The sequence below is a fragment of the Metschnikowia bicuspidata genome (genome assembly GCF_001664035.1).
Source record: "Metschnikowia bicuspidata var. bicuspidata NRRL YB-4993 chromosome Unknown METBIscaffold_1, whole genome shotgun sequence".
NCBI classification, from domain to species: Eukaryota; Fungi; Ascomycota; class Pichiomycetes; order Serinales; family Metschnikowiaceae; genus Metschnikowia; species Metschnikowia bicuspidata.
The window spans coordinates 4,146,483-4,167,882 of NW_017387731.1; the positions used below are offsets into that span (position 1 = coordinate 4,146,483).

General features: G+C 45.9%; 5 protein-coding genes and 1 non-coding gene across 6 annotated transcripts; 4 read left to right on the plus strand and 2 right to left on the minus strand.

Moving 5' to 3' along the window:
- Positions 1-4,660: 4,660 nt before the first annotated feature.
- NMT1 (glycylpeptide N-tetradecanoyltransferase) lies at positions 4,661-6,411 on the plus strand. The gene has a single exon (XM_018855638.1). The coding sequence runs from the start codon at positions 4,710-4,712 to the stop codon at positions 6,006-6,008; it is 1,299 nt and encodes a 432-aa protein (XP_018714586.1). The 5' UTR covers positions 4,661-4,709; the 3' UTR covers positions 6,009-6,411.
- On the minus strand, positions 6,074-6,534 carry METBIDRAFT_117883 (uncharacterized protein). The gene has a single exon (XM_018854090.1). The coding sequence runs from the start codon at positions 6,372-6,374 to the stop codon at positions 6,138-6,140; it is 237 nt and encodes a 78-aa protein (XP_018714587.1). The 5' UTR covers positions 6,375-6,534; the 3' UTR covers positions 6,074-6,137.
- A 3,066-nt stretch (positions 6,535-9,600) lies between these two features.
- On the plus strand, positions 9,601-10,803 carry METBIDRAFT_76972 (SCF ubiquitin ligase complex subunit; the record flags this gene model as incomplete). Its single annotated transcript, XM_018858615.1, has 1 exon — positions 9,601-10,803. The coding sequence occupies one exon, from the start codon at positions 9,601-9,603 to the stop codon at positions 10,801-10,803; it is 1,203 nt and encodes a 400-aa protein (XP_018714588.1).
- Positions 10,804-13,711: 2,908 nt separating this feature from the next.
- Positions 13,712-13,784, minus strand: METBIDRAFT_t47. The gene has a single exon. It is a non-coding gene; the product is annotated as a tRNA-Ala (tRNA).
- A 3,407-nt stretch (positions 13,785-17,191) lies between these two features.
- Positions 17,192-19,896, plus strand: NIP1 (translation initiation factor eIF3 subunit c). Its single transcript, XM_018855639.1, has one exon. It carries the CDS (start codon positions 17,351-17,353, stop codon positions 19,835-19,837), a length of 2,487 nt encoding a protein of 828 aa, XP_018714589.1. The 5' UTR covers positions 17,192-17,350; the 3' UTR covers positions 19,838-19,896.
- Positions 19,897-20,111: 215 nt separating this feature from the next.
- On the plus strand, positions 20,112-21,308 carry METBIDRAFT_37017 (uncharacterized protein; the record flags this gene model as incomplete). The annotated part of the gene is made up of 1 exon (XM_018856812.1): positions 20,112-21,308. The coding sequence occupies one exon, from the start codon at positions 20,112-20,114 to the stop codon at positions 21,306-21,308; it is 1,197 nt and encodes a 398-aa protein (XP_018714590.1).
- Between the last annotated feature and the right edge of the window lie 92 nt (positions 21,309-21,400).

Here is a 21,400-nt window from a genome sequence, read left to right on the forward strand (position 1 = left end):
TAAATCTATGCCAACGATATTTCCCGTATATCCCTTCATTTCAATAAATAAATTATTAGGCATTTTAGAGTTATTTTACATGAGTATTGCCTAAGAAAATGATAATAATCTAACATATTCAAATGTTAGTTTTCATTATTCCACATATGTATGCTTTATCATAATATAAATGTATGACGGATTCCTATTGCTAGCTCTGTCCTCTCTTCTTTACTTGTGGGTAGACCTGACCGTTTTTAGGATTTAAGAATATTCATTTTTGTTATTATAATGGAGCTAGCATGAGAGCGATTTATCTTGAGTTACTTTATGTCTTCAAGGGTTAGATATGAAGCCAATAGCTGGGACAACAATCGCTAATTGAAATATAAATGACCGTATAGACAGCTAGCTAGGTAATATCTCTGCATGGGGAAACCGTGAGCACTGAAGCATACTAAAGATCTGTGAGAAAAGGAAGAAAATAAGTACCTTTTGGATATCACTGTTTTAATGATGAAATGTGAAGTTTTACCATTTATCGAAGTATAGTTGAGAGGACGTGAACGCCTGGAATCTTTTCTGCGAAACTCTCAGGACCAGGAATTGGGGAAAGAATCTAGATTAGGTGAAATGAATCAAAAGATGTTTGTTTACACTTTTGAAATAATAGCAGTCGAGAGATTCAAGTTGCCCACGTCATTTCCACAGCTGTCTATTTTCTTGACTATAAATACAATGGGGATATGTATAAGGTTTTGTGTAACCTGTCAAAAAAGTTGTTTTGGACTCTTATCAAGTGATTGTTGATACTTACTGAAATGTGGTCAACTTTTCTCCGGCTTCTTGGACTCCCATGCTTCAAATTTTCTCCCGCTCACTCACGAGATAAATTAAGCATATAGCTTGAAAAGGGTTTCAAACTCGATCCTTTTCATGTATCGTATGTGTGTTCCACTTAAGCGTTAAGAGAAGAATACTTTTAATTCGTTTTTATTAGTGTATTTTGATAACGAATTTTTATGTCTCTAAATCTAAATCCAAATTCAAATCCGAGTTTTGAGAACAGCTTTGTGGTTTGTGATATGAACAGCCTCTTGCACCAACTGCAAAATAGCCTTTGGTAAGCCATAGCTCAAAAAGAGAACCAGCTTCCAAAGTAGGTTTGATTGAATTCGGATAACTGCCTTTATTCGGCAGTCATTTTTGAAAATTTTTGAAACATAGCTCCTTTTGTTCTGTCAAATCATTGTGAATGGAAGATTTTCTGGGCTTCTCACCGTCACAATTTACCGTGAATGATCGAAGTTGTAGATTACTCGATGTGGCGCACACATTGAGCACTTTCAACACCGTTTTCAAAATTCGCCTCGAAGTCATCACTGGAAAAGTCTCCCTCTTAGGTCATGTCAATTTTCGTGAGTCTTCGTCGAGGTCCAGATATTCAAGTCTCCGATCCTCCTCCAACATAGAATAATTGAAAAAGTAAATGGTTTGGGTCAGATCATATAAAATGTTCGAAATGTTGAAATCATGGCGCAAGTGACGTTGCAAAGATGATTGATATCTTCGGTTTAATCTAGGCTTTTTTTAAATAAAGTCGCCTATCCCATACATGAGTTCGTAGATTTCAAAGACATCAAAAACAGCCGAAGTGAACCGAGTGCTAGAAGGGAATAAGGATTGTAATCTCAAAGTTGTCATCGTATTCGTCTGAATAATAGCTAAGATTATGGATTTCAATTTTTCTCAACTTCATATATATTTTGAGCACATCATTGACAAACAACGACGCCACTGCATTTGTCAGCGCTCATGCCAACTGAAAGACAAATGCATACAAAACGTGAAGTGTTTTTTTCGTAGAAGGGTCGGTTTTCTGTCTGTAGAATGATTTTTGCAACTATTTGACTCAAGATATTCCTCACAAATAATCTCGAACACCATTTGCTTTATAGAACGCACAAGGAGCCTTTCCATGAATTCTGGTTGTGAGCTACTCCCATAGATGACAGTAAGCTATGCAAACTTGAAGTCTGGCTCAACATCCGAATGCAAGTAGGTGGCGTTGCTTTAAACATGGATTCTGACTTGGCAGCGTTTAGCCATAATCCGCAGATGGTAGCTTTTGTCCAAGGCCTTCTCTGACAGGGCCAACTACCAGTTATGTGAATGGAAGGTTTCACTCGTACTAATTTCAATAACTAGTGCAACAATCTGTTGAAATTCAAATCTATCCAAATCCACTCTATCAAGTCCAAATCAAAGTCCAACCAAAATTTTTCCAAAACTAAATCCAAATTCAGATACATTCAAATCCAAGTCCAAACCCAAATCTATCCAAACCCAAAACCATCCAGACCTTCTATCCAAATCCAAACCCAATTCTTTCAAATCGATCTAAATTCAAATTCAAACACTAATCTATCCAAAGCCAAATCCATCGAAATCCATTCAAACCCAAAACCAATATCAAAGGCAAATTCATTCAAATCCAAATCCATCTAAACATATCCAAATCTAACCAAATCCAAATCCAAACCAAAATTTATTCAAGTCTATACCCAAATCTATCCAAGTCTAAATCCAAATATATCCAAATCCAAACCAAAACCAAAATTGTTCAAGTCCATACCCAAATCTATACAAACCCAAATTGATCCAAATCAAACCCATCCAAATTAAACCCATCTAAACCCAGACCCATCCAAACTCAAATCTATCCAGACTCAAATCTATCCACAAATCCAATCAGCTCCAAATCAAAATTTATACAAATCCAAATTTATCCAAACTCAAATCCATCCAAACCCAAACTTAAGTCCATAACCAAATCTAAATCCAAATCCAAATATATTCAAACCAAAAAATCCAAATCCAAATTTATCCAAATCTAAATCCATCCAAAACCAAATCCATCCAAAACCAAATCCATCCAAAACCAAATCCATCCAAAACCAAATCCATCCAAATCTATTCAAATCAAATCCAAACCCAAATCCAACCAAGTCAAAATCTAAACCAAAATCTATTTAAGTTCACACCTAATCCCACCCAAACCCACCCAAATTTATCCAACTCTCCCACTGGCTAATATACATTGCCTCTGGCCCCATGCGACCAGCTCGCGCGGCCCTGGCCCTGGCCCGTGGTATTCGCCATGTAGGCACCTCCCACGTGGCAAGGGAACAATTTCCGTACAGGGAGAGATAGGAGCTGGATATAAACTGATGATACTTATACAAGAGCTGTGTTTTAAAATTCTCCGTATCCGGTGATAGACCCGGAGGGGGCTATTCTATATCAAAAGATATGAGTTTAGTACCATAGAGAGATTCTATGGATTTGTTTTATAAGCACCTTACTGATGTACGATATGCTGATATTTATTACTACATTTCCCTTGTGATTTGAATGTCTGTTAAGCCCCTTCGTAGTTCAGAATTTTATTTTTAAAACAAGCCTGCCTTTCGGGGAAAGGGGAATATATTTTTACGTAACCTATAATCACAATTCTTTATGCAAAGCCACTAGTCTGTTAAACCGTAATTTATGTTTCATGGGATTACGTAACTTGCCAATTCGCATATTCTGTACGTGGATATTTGATACATGAAAATCGAATTGTCCATGACAATGTTAGATTTCGCTCACCTGAAGATTGGACTGAGAACACCTTCTTGGGGTAAACCAATGTTTTCGATTCTAATTGTACCATTTTTCGTTGGTTCTTTCTTTCTTTCATGACTTCTAAAATTTGGACAGCCGATGTTTTCCTTATATTTTCTATTATAACACTATGTAAAGAATGGTCAGAACAGAACATTTGTTATATCATATCATATCACATTCTTTTCTATAACAAATGTGAATTCATTAGCCACTAGACATGAGTAGATCTCTTAAAGCTCTCACTTTCTTCACCCTCAGTCTGATCTACTCATGTCTCTCTGATGATTTGAAAAATATATAGTTGTGATATTTTGTCATAAAGTTGTTATCGAATCAAGCACTCTCCTATCTCCTTTGAATGACTTACTTAATGCAACTAATGAAGTTTGGTTTCAGTCTGTCGGTTCGCTCTTTTCTTAGAACAGAAAAAATCGCTGATACAGATAATAAAAAGTGTTTTATAGAATATGAAAGTTGTTTAAGTAAACCCAATGGTGTTGATACTCTTCTATATCTTTCAAAACATCTTTTTCTCCTCTTATTCAGATTTTTAAATCAAATTGGATTTGAAAATTTTACTTCCAAGGCTGATACAATAATACCAATTAAACTGAGCTTTATGATAAAATAAGTCTAAATATAAAAGTTCAAATAATATGGTTAATACAAGTTATACAATGTTTGAATTAGTAGCAAGCAATACTGAAAAACTTTCTACCATCATATACATTAAACAACGGCTTTTAAAAACAAAACAGTATTATGAAAAGAGTTATGTTTTGTCTGAATCAGAATTGAAACTTTCTCCCCTTCTCTTCCGCCCTCACGGGTTTTCGAGAATAGTCGTATTCTAGAAATCCCCAGGACCGTACATCCATGAATTGGAAATCTGAGATTGAAAGGCCCGTTGCGCGGCCCCAGCCTGCCCCGTCCTGCCATCCGGCCCCATTTCTCACCTCCACCTCACTTCGCACTCACTCAACAACCTCACCTCTCACCTCACCTCTCTTCTCTCTTCTCACCTCTTTTCTCACCACCACCACCACCACCACCCAACAATGGCCGACAAACAACCGCGCCTGATCGAGGAGCTCCTCCAGCTCCTCGCCCCGCAGCAGAAAACCATGGCGGACCACAAGTTCTGGAACACGCAGCCCGTGCCCGCGTTAGGCGAGGAGGTACAAAGCGAGGGCCCGATCGACCGCGCCAAAACGGCGCAGGACGTGCCCGCCACGCCGCTGCCGCTCTTGGCGGGCTTCGAGTGGGCCACCGTGGACATCGACGTGCCCGCGCAGTTGGACGAGGTCTACCGCCTCCTCCACGACCACTACGTGGAGGACCAGGACGCCACGTTCCGGTTCAAGTACTCGCAAGCGTTTTTCCGGTGGGCGTTGCAGCCGCCCGGCTGGCGCCGCGACTGGCTCGTGGGCGTGCGCGTCCAGGGCCGCGGCACGTTGGTGGCGTTCGTCGCCGCGGTGCCCGTGACGTTGAAGCTCGCCGGGCCCGGCGCCACGGTGCCGGCCGTGGAAATCAACTTCTTGTGCGTCCACAAGAAGTTGCGCAGCAAGCGCTTGGCGCCGGTGTTGATCCGCGAGATCACGCGCCGCGTCAACCGCCACGGCGTGTGGCACGCGCTCTACACCGCGGGCGTGGTGTTGCCGTCGCCGGTGGCCACGTGCCGGTACACGCACCGGCCGCTCGACTGGGCCAAGCTCCACGACGTGGGCTTCCTGCCCTTGCCGCCGGGCCAGACCAAGGCCAGCATGGCGGCCCGCTACACGCTCGCGCCCGCGCCGCGCACGCCCGGGTTCCGGCCCATGGAGGCCGCGGACCTCGACCAGGTGTTCGACCTCTTGCACGCGTACCAGCAGCGGTTCCAGATGGTGCAGGTGTTTGGCAAGGCGGAGCTCGCGCACTGGCTCTTGGGCGGCGAGTGCGGCGGCGCGGTGGTCAAGGCGTACGTGGTGGAGCGCGCGGGGCGCATCTGCGACTTTGTCTCGTACTACTTGCTCCCGTTCTCGGTGTTGGACCACGCCGTGCACACGGAGTTGGGCGTGGCGTACTTGTTCTACTACGCCACCGACAGCCACACGGCCGCGCCGCCCGTGTACCAGGCGCGCTTGACGGGCTTGGTGACGGACGCGCTCATCACCGCACGCGCCTTTGGCGTGGACGTGTTCAACGCCTTGACGTGCCAGGACAACACCTTGTTCATCGACGCCGCCAAGTTCGGCCCGGGCGACGGCCTCCTCCACTACTACTTGTTCAACTACAGGGCCAAGCCCATCGACGGCGGCCTCGACGGCCGCCAGCAGGTGGGCAGCGCTGGGAGCGGCGTGGGCGTGGTGTTGGTGTGACCGCGCACGGCCGCGTGAGGCAGCGGCTGCCTGTGGACCGCTGCGCGGCCTGGTCTGTGGGGCGAAGCACTGGAGGGGCCAACTGCGGGCGTAAAGACGTCTCGTGAGGCAACAGAAGTAGCCAGACAGTCAAGGTAATAGACATCTTGTTCGTGGAGCAATAGACGGGCCAGCTACAAGTAATAGACATCTCGTTCGTGAAGCAATAGAGGGGGCCACTACAGGTAATAGATATCTCGTTCTTGTTACAACAGACGGGCCAACTGCAGATATATAGACAGCTCGTTCTGGAGGACGGGGCCAGTTACAGATTGTAGATATCTCGTGAGGCAACAGAAGTAGCCAGACGCTCAAGGTAATAGACATCTCGTTTGTGAAACCATAGACGGGCCAACTACAGATATGTAGATATCTCGTTCGTGAGACAACAGACGGGCCAACAACAAGTAATAGATATCTCGTTCTCAATACAACAGAGGGGGCCACTACAAGTAATAGATATCTCGTTCTTGATACAACAGACGGGCCAACTACAGATATATATATATCTCGTTCTTGATACAACAAACGGGCCAACTACAGATATGTATATATCTGGTTCTTAAACAGACGGGCCATATACCACTCATATAACCCGCCCCACCGGGTCCACACAGACTACAATACTCAATCATGGAACACTGCTGGCCGAGCATTGACCAATCCTAACACGAACCGCCAACAGAATAATAATTACAGGCCACCTGCCCGAAATCCTCAGCTACGTATAGATGACCCTCATCCAAAAAGGGAATCGTGAATTCAGCAGATATTCAATCAAAGACCCATTCCGCTCTCCAACACAGCCCTAAAAAAGAAAAGCGGTGGTTTCCAGAACTCAAACCCTCTCCCCAAATTAGTCATCCAACACCAACGAGGATTCATGCAAGACCAAAAATCAATCAACCACCATGGAACTCTTTCCCATGACGTCGCCCATCAAAGGACAGATATGAAAGTCATGTTTGCCTATCCAAGCAGTTTCAATGGCCGATTCCACGAAAGCTTTTGACCGCATCTCTTATCCACACATACAGAAAGTCCTTGCAAAATGGGATTCGGGTCCCTGGCACTTCGATCAATACTACTGATCATAACGGAACAGTCAGACAAGACTTTTATAAATAACTGCAAAGGGCCTCACTTATCTCTCCAATGTGGCACACGGCAAGGAAATCCCCTATCGCCTCTAGTTTGGCATCAGAGCAAACCACAAACCATAATATACCATCCGTTCGCAGATGATTTCAACATATATCCCAATGATATAAATGGCTGTAAAATCCGACATAATAATCACAGCTTTCGAGCGAGTAAGCAATAGCAGAACAAGCTACGAGAAGACTAAACTTCTCGGTTTCTTTCGAAGCTATGCCAAATCTCAGTAAGATCATCTCAGATTTCATCTTTTAAGACTCTGACGACATATTCAGTAAATGGGGTCAACTTCACAGCCATGACCCGAAAACTGGGATATCAGAGCATCGCCTTAATAAGCCGAGTATTAGGAGCGAACATCCTTGTCAGTTCCTAAACGGTGTACGAAGATCGAGTATGGCTGCCGAGAACTTGACAAAATTGATTCCAAATTTAAGCAATATCCCAGGATTCGACAAATCAAAACTTGATGCGAGTCCTCGCAAAGAACGCTAAGGCCTTATCAAGCTACTGACACGTTTCATAGAACCTCGGGCGATGGTGTTGATAGATGTCCCTTGTAACAACGAAAGCTGGTACTCCCAGTCCCAGAATACAAATGCTTCATCACATGAATGATATCGTATCAAGCAACAGACTTTTCAGGCTACAAACTATAGCCACACTCGAATCGTATAACTTCGGGTTAATTCTTCACGCATTTGAATTAGGCTCTCATGAAAACCGAAACCGCCTATTCAATTCATGGAAGGTCCTCACTGGGATAAGGGCCATATCTTACATCTGGAGATAGATCAAGACACAATCATGAGCACATCAAACAAATGCTAGCAAGACTTCCGCTCGGTCAAGCAGAGAAGAAATCCTCTGATGAGGAGACCTTCAATTCCTTGATCCGCAAAAAGCAAGAAAGCAACTCCCGATAATTCCAGCGCTCTACTCACATAAAATGTGAAAACACCTTTGGAGAGCTTTGTATAAGGCAGAATGGTTACAGCGATACGATCCACTCTCCATTCATCACTTCAATTACGGATCGCATGTCCCCCGCAGAACCATGCAAAGCATTTCCAATGTCATATTTGTATACACCAAATCCACACCAACGGAAATGCCACAGACGCCTTCAAAATCCATATCTACAACGGCTGTGAAACATCCAAACCCTGGTGGCAAGAGCTAAACTCTGCCAAGCCCATGCGTTTAGACGCAATGTTGGCTCCGGCCGACAACTCTTGCGAGAAGTTAACAAAATTATATTGGTTTTTCACGATTTTGAAGGTATACGCTCGAAGACGTGGCGCAGGAAGTAAGCTTCTTGAGTCCGCTTCAACCCTCTGAGTTGAAGCGACTACTACAGGAGACTTGTCCTAGGAATCGATGACGTAACATCTACTACGTAAACAGATACGAGCGAAGAGGACCATCCAGGCCGTGACTAACGGAAGTATGCGGGCCGAGGCTTAACATTTGGTAAGTAACTGCTAGTTGTTTAAAGGTTTTATATATAACATTTGTATAGTTTTGCTTCTTTAATCAGATGAATCTAACAAATATATATATATATACATTTAGTTCGTGAAGCGACAGAGACGTAGCCGTAAAACACAAGATGTCTAGCCAGTGAAGCAACAGAGACGTGGATCAAGCGCCAAGGAACCCAAAAAGACGGCAGAATAAAAGAACATGGATCCAACACAGCTATGTAGCCCATAAAGAGAGCTCGGAAGTGTGGCCCATATAAAACCACAGAGGTCTGGCTCACCAACACTGATAATTGATCGTTCGAGTAATCAGTACATGAGGTCCGGCAATTTGAGACCCTTGGAGTTATTAAACTCATTGCGCTCTCTGAAAACCATTGGTAAGAGAGGCTCCAGACTGAGGCAATTATGGTATTACAGTATAATAGGTTGTTAAAGAAATGGATGGAAGCAAAGAGCGAGAGGAAGCAGGCCCATGAAGCGATCTCTCAAATTTTGGATTTGAGTGTTGGAAAACAAACATCTTAAATTGGGATGGACTACAGAATTGCTCACCCAGGTGACTGCGGGTCGCAAGGGACCACTGCGAATGTAATCAAAACGTTCATTCCATCTTCCTTGTTGGGAGAATTTGGCCCAAAAAAGAAAACACACAGATCTGGCCCATAAATCCCTACACCCTTGCTTTTCATCAATCAACCCCACATCTAGCTCATGACCCATGCAACCCAGAATGATATAGCATGGGACACAATCTGGTGCAGGTACCGCGGTGCGTTATTGTGCGCAGACGCATGTGTGCCGATAACGCATGGCCGCCAACGGCAAGAACATCTCTGGACTACAGAATGGCCAAAGATGCGTCTGGCGACGAGCCCCAACAAGAGCCGTCGCTTGCAGATGCGCGTGCAATGCAGCTTTTCGAAAAGGCAATCGCAAAAGAGCTGCACGGCCTGATGGCGGACGCCGTTAAGTACTACCGAGAGGCGTTCAGGCTCAATGACCGCGTGGATCTCATATATCGCAAAAACACCGTGCCGCAGGCCCTCGAAAAGCTTCGAGGCGAACAGGGCAAAAACGCCAGCCGCAAAGTCGATGAAGCGAAACTCAAGGCAATAGATGTGGACAGTCTCCTCGCATCCTTTGCACACGAAAGCGCATATGCGCCTGACCCTGCGGACCCCCGACATTGGGACGACGGTCACGTGGCTATCAAGTTTGCCAGCATGCAGCTAAATGGAGAAGATCGGGTGGTGGACGTCAAACCGGTTTCCCCGCTCGTAAACCTACCTGCGGAGGTCTGGGTATACGTGTTGCAGATTCTTCTACGGAAAGACCCAGAGGCCTGGTTCAAGTTTGGCGTCACATGCAAGAAACATGCTTATCTTGCATTTCACACCTCGGGCATATGGCGCCAGTTGTGCTACCTTATATATCCCAAGCAAAACTACGAAGAAAACGTGGGGTTCATGGGGAAAAGCCTTCCTGTCCCTGCGGACCCGATGGCAGTGTTGCTGCATCATGGAAGCTCATGGAAACAGATGATCCGCGAGCGGCCTTTCCTTAAGTTCCTAGGCTGTTATATCAGTGTGGTTAACTATTATAGTGAGGGAGGCCGTGAAGAGCTTTCACAAAGCATGAGAAACCCCGTGCGCACAATCACTTATTATAGATACTTGCGCTTCTATCCAAACGGAGCCTGTGTGATGGCACTCACGCGTCTCGAGCCCAGCGTGGTGGTGGGCCAGTTTCTGAAATCAAACAGCTTGCGGTGCTTGTTGACCAATATAGACTCACGTGATGTGACCAAGGTCAACCCTTCCAAAGAGCCACACAAAATCTTCCACGGCACATGGACGCTTTCCACCGAAGGCAAAGTACACGTGACCGTGACCTCGGGCCTGGTGCCGTACTATGAGTTCCACTACGAGTTTGTTGTCAAGAACTTGGGAGGAATGCCAAACCATGCTAAATTGGCATGGGTCACTTTTTACGCGGTATGGAAAACCTATCCGGGAAGTGAAGAGCGTGCAGGCGAAAAGGTTGAGTTCTCATTGAAAAACGAGAAGGACTTCAAGTTTCTGCGAGTGAGGTCCTACCAGGAAGATAACTAGGAGCAGATTCCAGGGATCCAGACTTAGATGATACTAGAACAGCAAGAATGTTCCTTAATATGGTGTGGCGGGGTACTCTTCATTAACTTTTGTCACCCAGAAGCTTGACTGGCTGTTGGTTTGTCCGTTTGGATTCAGGGAACTCAACGAGGTGTACTCCAGAATATGTTGTGCGTGTCGTTTTCTGTCCTATATCACCACATATCAAAGCAGTCACACTCCTTCAGAAAGTGCATGAACCTGTCGCGGCTTTTTGATGTCCATGAGATTTATTTGGGCTACAATTTTCGTGAATCCTGATGCTTAAATAACCGACAAAATACTTCCCTGGGTGCAATATCGAGATATTGCGGTTTTTGGCTCTGTTTTCAAACCACTCTAGGAAACGTGCCCTTAATAGAGCTCACCAAAACCATTCTCGAAGTCGCAGCAGTGGAGGGTTTTGTGTGATTTATAAGAGAGGAAAGTAGCTTATCATTGCAGAAAGTCAAGGTTTGTTCATGATTCGAATCGAATTGTATCTCCAGGCAATGTCTTGGAATACAATTCTGCAGAATTAAGCCTAAATTTTAGGTATTGAGGGCAGAATGTTGGTATTTCCGCTCTACTAAACCAAAGAAAAATGAAACATTTTCATGCGCATTCATCTTTGTATGACATTGCATCACAATCAAGATCGAAAGCTTTGAAACCAATTCTTTGTTTTGTTGCCTGTGTTTGCTATCTCCTTCAATAGTCGGCATGTCTTACCATGGGTAATCTTTGGGCCCCAAAATATTAAACTTGGAAATTGTCTGTAGCATGCTCTTGTGAATATAGTGTGGAAACAAGCACTATTACTTTTTGCTCGCTAAAAGGCCAGGAAAATACATCAGGATAGTCTGTGTTTCATCTTTGAAGAATGTTTGGATAATGAGTTGAATTAGGAAGAATCGTTGAGATGAAAAATTGTCTTGCAAGGTAGTTATTCCATAGGTTTTAGAATGTCAACTAATTTTTCAACAAGCCCTCCCACACTATATTTCAAATTGATACGTAAAACATTTATATGGAAAAAAAATCAAACTTTTGTAAATTGCGACTAAACATGCTGAACTCTCATGCTTTCTGCATGTTTATAGACACGACAACGGGAAATAAATTCAACTGAGGCATATTAAAAATCACTTAACACCCCTACCAAGGGAAAAGTAGAGTAAATCGATTGCAACAAAAAAAGCGCTAGTTTAAAACATTTTGTACTTTTTACTCCACCATCTCTTTCCATTACTTGCAGTAATTTCAAACATCGCCGCAGTCTGCTAACCCCAGTTTGAGAAAGAAGCAGAGACGAAGACGTCAAAAAATCTCAAAATAAAAAGAATAATTTCTGCCTTTTGATACACTCCTTCTTTTCTATTTCTTTCATCTATCCACTCCTTGCCCCATGAACAGAAGCTACAACACTAGCTGTATTCCTATCGCGAAGCCCACAAATGAGACGCTCAATGTCACCAAAAACAAGAAGCTTCCACAAAGCAAGATATATTTAGCTTTTTTCCTTTTCCTTAAAACATGGCCATACGGATCCGAGGTTCACAATGCGGCGAGTGCAAAAGAAGTCGATCAAAAAAAACCTGATTAATGCAACTCGCTCAAATAACGATAAAAGAAAATATCACAGAATTTTTGGAGTTCCAATAGTCTCCTCTCTCTCAATCACAACGCTCATAAAAAACGGCTGCGTGAGGCTTCGAAATCTGTCTTTCATTTTCACCGGCCATGCTCTTACTTTTTCTACCAAAGTGATTTGGAGGACCTGAGACATCAGTACAGCCCATCACCTGGAAAGACAAGTGCCAACGTATGAATCTTCCAAGAGAGCAGGGGTGGCTGTTCCATGGCGGTCTTCTGTCTTTATTTGCTAGTATCGGTTTTCTTAACGTGCTTCGGGGATTCGGCATCGGACTTGAGGAAACAATATTACAAGTCGGTCAAAGAGACAAACAGAACTAAGATGTTCACAAGATCAAAAATGAAACCATAGAGCTGGAGGATATTCTACTTATTTTGGATTTTCGGTCAAATCACCGCGATTTTAGGTCATACCGATAGAACAGTTGGGTGAATTAAAACAACAGGCGTACTTACAATACCAACAAATCGGATCATCTCAATAGAACAAAAGACCACCGTTATGACAATACCTCACAATTGCTGCTGCGAAAATCTACTAATGTGGTGTAACAATCTCTATTCTTTCTAGGATCACCTATTGTGATTCAACACCAGGCACATTTAAGCCAGAACGGTAGAAACAATTGTGTACGCAATATTGACACGTCAGAGTTCAAGAAGATCCAGAACATTGAAAGACCAATGAAAGGAATGGGGACGGTCTGGTTGGACAAGCCTTTAATGCTTGCCATGTGAGACGATGACACGCCAGCTTCATCTAGTCGTTGTGAAAAGAAATCGTAGTCATCAAGGAGTTTTCTGAAATTACCAATCACTAAACTCTGTAAATTATAGCAAAATGGGTGTAAATTGGAGCGTCCCAGATCTCGTCTTAGGAATAATTGGGAAGTCAAGCTATCGCTGGGGGGAATCACAAATTAAGTACAAATTTTTTTTCGGGCAGTTAAACAGACTTCCTCATATGAATATTTCCACAGAAAGTCCTCATTTTTGGTGGGAGGGGGAGCTTGCCAGTGGGAATCAAGCGACTGAAAATATACTACATCGGCAAGGTTGGTGCATCGTCATCTTGTGTATTTCTGAATCATTTTTTAAATGTCCCATATGAACCTAGTGCACAGGTTGAGGTATTAACAACCCTTTGTCTCCATCTGGACGCATTTGACATAATCAAAATAAAAAACAAAGATGAAAAACTATTCTCAAAACTCTTCGAATTGTACAAAAAGATTGGACGAGTCCGGATTTGAACCGGAGACCTTTCCCATGCTAAGGGAACGCGCTACCAACTGCGCCACACGCCCTTTAATGGGACTTAAGACAAGATAAAACAATTAATGCAAATTTGAAAGATTCTTGGAGCTCGGTAAGGAAGTCAAATAATTCATAATCGAGTAATTTCATATTGATACCAACAGAATTTTCACTCACACAAAATTTTTCTCCCAAAGTGGACGCGATGAAACGCTCGAAAAAAAAAAACTCGACAAAATTTTAGAGAGAGAGATACATTTCTTTTACAAACAAGAATTTTTAATGGTTGGTGCAAAAGGTTCTCACCGTCATTCATCTATTTAGTCACGGCTCCTATGTTCCCTGCCATGATGAGAAATTTGGGTCTCACGATTCTAATGTAGGTTGTGGTTGAAACGCTGCACAGGAAGTCAACTCACCTGTGAGATTGTGCATTCTGGCGTTAAGAGATCGTATTTCAAGCTCCAATACTCTTAGGGAAGATGATAGTGTATTTAAATACTTCCTTTGACAATACGAAAAACCTAATTGGTTTTTAAGTTGCTCACAGGGTTCATTTGCTTCGGGACCCTGAGGCAAAAACAATTTATGTCTTGCCGCCTTATCAAACGAACTATGCTGACAGGCCTAAGGAAAACATATTTTATGGGTGACGACATTTAGTTAATTTTATACAAGTGGCTGGCATTGAATATGGACAGAAGTCTTTTTGACGGGTCTTACATTTTTTTGGGAGATTTCGTGAATTGGTATTCGTGCCTTCTCACCTGAGCCAATGTTGCGATAAATTTCAGGTTTTTTTTAGTTTTTGTTAGTTGTGGAATTTCCATCACTCGAGTGACACCCTATAATATTATGTTTCTTTAACAAAAACATTTGGTGAAACTACTTTCCGCCCAAATAAAAGGCAATTCACCAACTTCTCGATTCATTTTCCATGTTTCACAGAAATTCTCGATAGTACCAATACAAAGCCCAGCCAGGGGGGTGAATTAAAATAACTAGAATGTGTACAATGACAGAGTTCAGTGGATTAATAGTCACAGTAAGAAGGCCTTTAATATAAATTATTGTATTGGTTTGCTCTTTTGATCAGGTGAATTCACCAAAGAAATCACTTCAAGGCTTGCAGTGTCAAAAACATACTCGTGAAAGGTGAAATTCTTTATTCTGGCGCGATCCAGTCCGAGAAATCAAGTCGGCTAATAGAATCAAAACAGACACTTCGCTAATTCCATAAATTTATCAGAGGAGTAAACAGAGAATTCACAAAAGACCGTAATTTTCGAGGGTTCCAGATGTTTAAAAACAGCTATTTCTTTGCTTATCAGTATTATACCATCCCTCACTGCAGCATGGCCGCGATCGAGATCTATATTCACATCCTCGGCTAGATGGCATAAAAAGAAAGAAAAACGGCTGATGGCAGATGCGATATTCTGATCATTTCAAAAACTTCAAAAATCTCGGAAAGTCATAGAAGCTTAGAGGGGGCTCCCTCACCTTTCTCCGCATATTCTTAGTATCTCATCTTGTCTCAACGAGCATGACGACTAGAGGTATTGATTGATCCATTGAAATGAGATAATCCAGGACGAGCACTGACAATTGAAACAGTCCCACTATCCAATATCAGGAAGGATTCAAAAATTGCACCTCATTCTATAAACTCTAATTCTGGCAGCTTATATCTCAACAGCCATAAGTTTACCAGCAATGATTGAACAAATCTAAATATAAACAGCCCGCGTTTCAACAGCCTTAATCAACAGCCCCTGTTCCAACCGCCCCCAATTCAACATTTCCAGTTATAACAACTTAAATTTTGACAGCCTGAATTATAACAGCTTCAATCACAACAGCCCTGATTCTAACCGGTTCTAATTTACAATCCAACAACCCCAAATATAACAGCCAATTACAAAACCCCGTTTATAGCCCCAAGATCTCAGTGTAGTAGTCCCTACAATGCGGAGCTAGTCTCTTTGGGTCTTTTGTTTTGTCGCGACTCTAATTGATTGAGCCAAAAAGCAGAACCACGGTCAATTTCAAAAACTAGAAGAAGAAAATAAACAAAAGACCTTAACATCCTCATCCGAAGGCGCCAAACGATTTGAAGCCGTTCCAAGTGTCTCTCCAACTTTCAACTTTTTGGTCAACCTCAATTCCTTTGCCAACTGCTTCCCCCGGTATAAAATCATCTATTTTGAGACCTTTTTGTGTTGACAGCTTTTCATTTCATTTTGACAGCTTCTTATTTCGACTGCTTTATTCCAACACATTTATTCCAACAGCCGTAATTCCAACAGCCTTATTCCAGCCTCATTCCGTCCCAATTCAACGACATCACATTTAGCCCCAATTCCATTCTCAATTTCAACCCCCGGTATAAAAGCCTTCATTTTAACAGCTTGAATTATAATCTCAAGAGCTTTTAATCAAAAGCTTTCTTGGAACAGCTTTCATTTTTCTTCTATTTACCAGGCCCACCCATCCCTTCACACCCCCAATTTTAACTCGGATTTTATTTCAAAACCTTTTACACAACAGCTTTCACCGAAAAGCCCCAATTTATTAATCAGCTTTCACTCAACAGCTTTAATCTAATTTTGATTTGCTAGCCCCATCGATCCCATTCCACCCGAATTTATCAGTCCCACCTAGCCTCATCCACCCCCAGTTTCAACCAGTATGAAAGCATCAATTTTAGAGCCCCGATATTAATTTCAAGAGCTGTATTTAACAGCCTTAATTAACAGCTTTTGTCAACCGCTTTTATTAACCGCTTTTATTAACCGCTTTTATCAACAGCTTTTATCCACTGTTTTTATTAACAGTCTTTATTAACAGATTTTATCAACAGTCTTTATTAACAGATTTTATTAACAGCCATATTCAACAGCTTTTATCAACAGCCATATTCAACAGCTTTTATCAAGAGCCTTCATTAACAGCGTTTATTAACAGCTTTTATCAACAGCTTTGAATAAAAGTCTTCATCAACAGCTATTTATAAACCAGCGTTTATTTCTATCCGACTTTGCCTCACCTGCCCATCCACCGCATTCCATCCCAATATACCAGCCCCATCCAGCCCCATTTCCACCCCCAACAACCGCTATAAAAGCGTCTATTTGAAGATCCAATTCTTATTGCAAGCCCTTCAATTTAACCGCTTCCCCCAACAACTTCCCCAACAACTTCCCCACAGCCTCCATCCCAAAGTTCATCAGCGTTTCTCCATGCCCTCCCCTGCACCGGCCCAGGGCCGTCTTCCGCGCCGCACCTCGCACTCCATTAGGGCCACCGGCTATACAGCCAGGCCCCAAAACACTAACCATCCCCCCACCATCCCCCCATCTCCACCATCCCCCATCCCCTCCCAAAAAAAAAAATTGAACAAAATCCCCAACCCGTCCCCCCCAAACTCCACCAGCCAAGCCACACGCCGCCCCCGCCAAAAACCCGTCCGCCAGGCCCGCCAAAACTCACCCCCCACCCAGGCCCTGGCCGGGCGTGCGCGCACCGGCCCGCCGCGCACTGAAAATTTTGCTCGCTCCACAACCCGCCCTAAAGCCCCCCCCTCCTACTCCAGTACCCCCGAAATCCCCACACCATGTCGAGATTTTTCGCCTCCGGGTACACGGCCGACTCCTCGCTGTCCGAGGAGGACTTGTTGACCAGCTCCGACGAAGAAATGGCGACGTCCGAGGACTTCTCCACCGACAGCGAGTTTGCCGCCGACGAGCCGTCCTCCGACGACGACGACTCGGACTACGTGGGCAAAGGCCCCGCGTATTTCTTGAAGAAGGACTTTCTCAAGGGCTCCGGCGCCAACCTGGACCTGGACCTGGACGACGAGGGCCCGCGTGTGGTCAAGTCCGCCAAGGAGAAGTTGGCTGCAGACGTGACCGAGGCCGTGGACGCCATCTACAACGCGCAGAACTTGCAGAACTGGGCGCACGCGCTCACGGAGTTCGAGCGCGTGGGCAAGTTGGCGGTACGCGTGCGCCAGCAGCAGATGGCCGTGCCCAACTGCTTCTACAAGATGTTGGCGCAGTTGGACGGGTCCATTGCGGACGCGGCCGCGGACAAGGAGCGCAAGCGCATGCCCGCGGACCAGAGCCGCGCGTTCAACAACCTCAGGCAGCGCGTGCGCAAGCAGGCCAAGGAGAGCGCGGCGCACATGGCGTTGTTCCGCGAGCAGCCGGCGTTGTTTGACGCGGACGAGCCGGTGGAGGTGGCTGCGGCCGAGCCCGCGGCCGCGGGGCCCGTGGTGGGCACCGTCAGCGGCACCGCGCGCGACGTGAGCCCGGTGTTTGTGGCGTTGAAGCAGGTGGCGGACGCGCGCGGCCGCAAGAACGCGGACCGCCTCGCGCTCGTGGCCTCCGTGGAGCGGCTCTTGGCGGACGCCTCGGCCGCCGGCTCCGTGTTCGAGACCATCGCCGTGTTCCAGATGTTGCTTGCCGTGCGCTTCGACGCGGGCGCGCACCAGTCGCACATGCCCGTGGACTTGTGGAAGCACAACGAGCGCGACGCGGACGCGTTCTTGGCGCTCTTGGAGCAGCACCTGGCGCGCTACCAGGTCTCCGAGCTGGGCGCCGTGACCGACGACTTGGACATCGAGCCCGCGCCCAACGCCGCGGGCGTGCGCGTGGTGCTCGGCTCCATCGCCGCGCTCGTCGAGCGCCTCGACGACGAGTTCGCCAAGTGCTTGCAGTTCACCGACCCGCACTCCTCCGAGTACATGGCCCGCTTGCGCGACGAGGCCCTGCTCTACACCTTGATCGTGCGGGCCCAGGTCTACGTGCAGGCCACCGCAGGGCCCTCCGAGCACTTGGCCCGCCTCGTGCTCCGCCGCTTGGACCACATCTACTACAAGCCCGACCTGTTGATCGCCGTCAACGAGGCCGCGGCCTGGGGCTCCTCCTGGGCCGCCCCGGCGCTCGCGGGCTCGCCGTTGCTCACAAAGGGCAACGCCCCGGAGGACACCGTGCGTGCCTTGGCTGACTTCTTGGCCCTGCAGCAAGGCGCCGTCTACCGCCGCTCCGCCTTGTTGGCCTCCACCTACTACTTGGCCGTCAACGGCCGCTACGCCGAGGCCAGACTGAAGTTCTTGGACTCCCAGATCTACAACCACATCTACCAGGCAGAGGCCCCCGTGCAGGTCTTGTACAACAGGGCCATCGTCCAGATGGGCTTGAGCGCTTTCAAAAACGGCCGGGTCGAGGAGTCCCACCAGATACTAAACGAGATCATCAACTCCCAGAGACTCAAGGAGCTCTTGGGCCAGGGCTTCAACAGCAAGTACCCCAGCCAGGCCACCGTCGCCGAAAAGCAGAAGTTGTTGCCGTTCCACATGCACATCAACTTGGAGTTGGTCGAGTGTGTCTTCATGACCTCCTCCATGTTGATCGAGATCCCGGCTTTGGCCGCCGCCACCACCGCCGTCAAGGACTCCAAGCGCAAGACCACCATCAAGTCGTTCAAGAGCAAGTTGGAGTTCCACGACAGACAGTTCTTCACAGGCCCCCCTGAGAGCATCAAGGACCACTTGATCTACGCCTCGAAGCTGTTGCAGAAGGGCAACTGGGCCAAGGCATACGAGTTGTTGGCCTCCATCAAGATCTGGAAGTTGCTCACGGACACGGACCTGTTGTTGTCCATGTTGAAAAGGCAGTTGCAGATCGAGGGCTTGAGAACTTACATCTTCACATACAAGGCCATCTTCGCCAAGTTGTCCATCGAGAAGTTGGCCACGACGTTCCAGCTCGACAAGGACACTGTCACCGAGATCGTCGAGAAGATGCTCGCAAAGGGCGAGGTCAAGGGCTCTCTCGAAAACGCGTTCATCAACTTCGCCACCGACGAGCCGCAAAGAAGCAAGTTGCAAGAATTGGCCATCATAATGAACGAAAAGGTTGGCCTGTTGAACGAGAAAAATGAAATGACTGCGTCGAACGGTTACGGGAAAAAACAGGCTATTCAGCAGCACCAGCAGCAGCAGAAGGAGCAGAAGGAGCAGAAGGAGAGTTTGCAAGAAGAAAACAGTAGATTCAGATACGCTAACGTCAGCACCCACAACGATGAGTTCCAGGTCTGAGCAGCGCGCAAAGTTAAAACATCATCAGTTTCTTTTCTGGTACAGCATGGAGCATGGGTCGATTCCTTGCACAGTGACAGGCTCCAAAGGCGATCCGTGTATAATACGACCCGATGTAACAAATCGATCATAGTAATAAGATAAATTCGAAAATAAACAAAGACTGGTGTTTCCCCCGCATGCGCCTCCGGCAGAACGTTTCGCTGTGTGCCGGATCCCATCTCTTGTTCGTCTCGAGGCTCACAAGATATCTCCATCCTACACCAGCCTAGTCATGGAAAACACAAAGGTTGCTAAGAAAGATCGCAAACTAAAAGTCTCGGCTCTCTGCCAGCTTTGCCACGGCAGAAAAGCCGTGATGAAAAGACCTAAAAACCTCCAGAAACTTTGCAAAGAGTGTTTTTTCTTGGTCTTCGAAACCGAGATTCACAATACCATCACGGCTGCCAAGCTCTTTTATCCAGGAGAGGCAGTGGCCATCGGCGCCTCCGGAGGTAAGGACTCCACAGTACTAGCGTCTATATTGAAAACATTAAATGAGCGTTATAACTATGGCTTGAGATTGGTGCTTTTGTCGATCGACGAGGGCATCAAAGGTTACCGGGACGATTCGCTCGCCACCGTGAAAAGAAACCAACAGCAGTATGATATGGACCTTGAGATCGTCTCGTATAAAGAGCTTTACAACTGGCTGATGGATGAAATCGTGTCGTGCGCCGGCATTCGAAGCAGCTGCACGTACTGCGGCGTCTTGAGACGCCAGGCGCTCGATAGAGGTGCCGCGAAGCTTGGCATACATCATGTGGTCACGGGACATAATGCAGACGACATGGCAGAGACGGTGCTCATGAATATTTTACGAGGCGACACTGCAAGATTGGAGAGCTCATGCACCATTCTCACGCAATCTGCCGGCTCGCCTATCAAAAGGTCAAAGCCCTTCAAGTACATGTACCAGAAGGAAATCGTGCTTTATGCCCACTACAAAAAATTGGACTATTTTTCGACGGAATGCACGTACGCGCCCGAGGCTTTCCGAGGCACGGCCAGAGAGCTTCTCAAAGGGTTGGGCGCCATACGCCCCTCATGCATCATGGACATTATTTATAGCGGCGAGCATCTTGTTCTCTCCAAAAAGAAAAAGGTCACCAAGAAATACAAGAACGGCGGGAAAACAAAAGCACAGACAAAGATGCAGTCCGGGGATGTGGACGAACCCCTGGGGAATGAAAAGAAGCTTGCTGTCGATCAGGAGCAGCAGATCAATCCAGACGGGTCTGTAAGCTTGGGCCGGGCCAAGACCAACGACGGCAATACATGCGAAAAATGCGGCTACATTACCTCCAACCGGATATGCAAGGCGTGTATTCTTTTGGCCGGCTTAGAGATGAATAGGGCAAAGGTGTCGATCGAAAGCAGTGTGGATGGGGCAGCCAAGCTCGGAAAGACGCTAGAGCAGCTCAGTTTCTAATGCTGTCCGAAATGTGTCCTTTTTGAAAGAGATGATCAGGGCGAGCGTCTAGGAGTTGGATTGAACCTCATGCTAGCATTAAACCTCATGCT